General features: G+C 38.6%; 1 protein-coding gene across 1 annotated transcript; it reads left to right on the forward strand.

Moving 5' to 3' along the window:
* Positions 1-776: 776 nt before the first annotated feature.
* Positions 777-1540, forward strand: LOC118598398 (scavenger receptor cysteine-rich type 1 protein M130-like; the record flags this gene model as incomplete). The annotated part of the gene is made up of 3 exons (XM_036211069.1): positions 777-795; positions 931-1236; positions 1315-1540. Coding segments are annotated over exons 1-3 (551 nt in total), but the record flags the coding sequence as incomplete, so codon positions are not given.
* Between the last annotated feature and the right edge of the window lie 1020 nt (positions 1541-2560).

Raw genomic sequence — 2560 nt, forward strand, 5'->3', positions numbered from 1 at the left:
AGGATGCAGAGGTGGTCTGTAGGGAGCTGGGATGTGGGGCTCCTTTATACCTCCAGGGGGCCCTCTATGGAGAAACAGAGGTTCCAGAGTGGAGCAGAGAGTTCCTCTGTGAAGGTCATGAACCTGCTCTCCTGAAATGTAGAAGTTCACAGGTCACAAGATGGACCTGTCCTCCTGGTAAAGCTGTGGAGATCACCTGTTCAGGTAGATCTGCAGGTTTAGTTTCTGTATTTTTATTTTATTACATTTTTTTGTTCAGTGTTTTTTTTTTTAGGTCTCTCCTCTTATTTTACTCTTGTTTGTTCAGATCCTGATCAGGTGATGTTGGTAGGAGGAGCCAGTCGTTGCTCTGGTGAACTTCATTTGAAACACCACCAAGAATGGAGACCGCTTCAGTTACTTTATGGATGGACCCCACAGTTATTTCAGGTTGTTTGTCATCGGCTGAACTGTGGTTCATTAGTTTCTGAAGAATTCAAAAGAGATAGAGGAGAAAAACCTGTGTGGTGGATCAAACCAGACTGCATGAAGAATATGTCTTTGTGGAGGGAATGTGNCACCACCAAGAATGGAGACCGCTTCAGTTACTTAATGGATGGTCCCTAGAGTCATTTCAGGTTGTTTGTCATCGGCTGAACTGTGGTTCATTTGTTTCTGAAGAATTCAAAACAGATGTAGGAGAAAAACCTGTGTGGTGGATCAAACCAGACTGCCTGAAGAGTTTGTCTTTGTGGAGGGAATGTGTGGACGTGGACGATTCTTTAAGCTCTTACAGGATGAACATCACCTGCTCAGGTAACAACTGTTTTCTCTTCAGTGTTTAACTGTTTAGAAGAACAACATCTCCACACAGAAACACCATGAGGTGTTAGCAAAAGACTTCAGAAGACATTTTTAAAACTTTGATCTTGATCTTCTATGGATCCACAGAATCCATCAGGCTGGTGAATGGAGACAATCGGTGTTCAGGCAGGCTGGAGGTGAAGTCTAACAACTCCTGGTCCATAGTGTGTGAAGATGACTTTGACCAGCAGGATGCAGAGGTGGTCTGTAGGGAGCTGGGATGTGGGGCTCCTTCATTCCTCCAGGGGGCGCTCTATGGAGAAACAGAGGCTCCAGAGTGGAGCAGAGAGTTCCTCTGTGAAGGTCATGAGTCTGCTTTACTCCACTGTAAAAGTAGCAGTTCATCTCAGAAGTTCTGTTCTTCTGGTAAAGCTGTTGAGCTCACCTGTTCAGGTAGAGGAGAAGCTTTAGTTTTAGTGCTGTTAACAGAATGACTTCTTTATTTTTACCTCACTTTCTGTTTTCCTCCAGTCTCTTTAAGGTTGGTGGGAACAACCAGCCGCTGTGCTGGAGTTCTGGCAATGTTCTACAGCGAAGAGTGGAGACCAGTGAATGTCTATAATTCAGAGGAAAACTGGAATCATGAATCAGCAACTGCAGTGTGTTCACAGCTGGATTGTGGTTCTTCTGTGTTCCAAGAAGTCACAGAAGATTCTACATGGAGATATGTGTGGGAGATCGAGTCCTCCTGTTGGAAGTCACTTTCTGATCAATGTGTTATTCGTTATGAGTATGATCATTATAGTGAGGACAGACTGGAGGTTTCATGTTCAGGTAAACTGANCCAGTTTATGTAGATGAATCAGAGAAAAACTGGAATCATGAATCATCAACTGCAGTGTGTTCACAGCTGGATTGTGGTTCTTCTGTGTTCCAAGAAGTCAGAGAAGATTCTACACAGAGAGATGTGTGGGGGATCGAGTCCTCCTGTTGGAAGACACTTTCTGATCACTGTGTCTTTGGTTATGATTCTTATAGTGAGGACAGACTGGAGGTTTCATGTTCAGGTAAACTGATGTTTTTATATTTTAAACTATGGAGAAAGTTAACTGTCAAAATGAGACGTTTTCTCAAAGTATGTGAAACTATTGTGAAAATGTGAAAACATTTTTTGAACTCAAATGTACACATTGTAAGCTTGAATGAATTATTGAAGATTTAAAAAACAAGAGTTGAAAATCTAAAACTCAAAGTTTTTACTATTTAGCCTAATTTTATGTGGGGGACGAGTCTTTGAGAATATTAAAACCAGAGGGACAGAAATGAAAAAGAAAAACACAAGTTGAAACTAAAATTTTAGGTTCAAAGTTTTTTCATTATTCAAGTTTTAGATTTAAATTTTTACTACTAAAATTATTAAATTTACAATGAATACTTTAAACTTTAAAACTGTTAGCAAATTTAAAGTCTGGTTTTTCATTTCATTTCCTTTTTTTTTATTATTCAAGTTTAACATTAAAATTGTTATTTTTCTAATGATCTAATTTATAATCTGTTTTTCATTCAGTTATAACTGTTCCTGATTTTACTCCATACTTTAACCCTGTTAACTTTAAATTCAGCCTGAAATCAATGAAGAACACTGAGATACTGGAAAGGCTTCTTGGAAGAATATGAAATAAACATTTACTTTATTTAAAAAAACATCTCACAAAATTAGTCTGGACTTCTAATGTAATATTAAAAAAAAACTATGAAAAGTTAAACATCCATATTT

The sequence above is a fragment of the Oryzias melastigma genome, unplaced genomic scaffold (genome assembly GCF_002922805.2).
Source record: "Oryzias melastigma strain HK-1 unplaced genomic scaffold, ASM292280v2 sc00439, whole genome shotgun sequence".
Classification (NCBI taxonomy): Eukaryota; Metazoa; Chordata; class Actinopteri; order Beloniformes; family Adrianichthyidae; genus Oryzias; species Oryzias melastigma.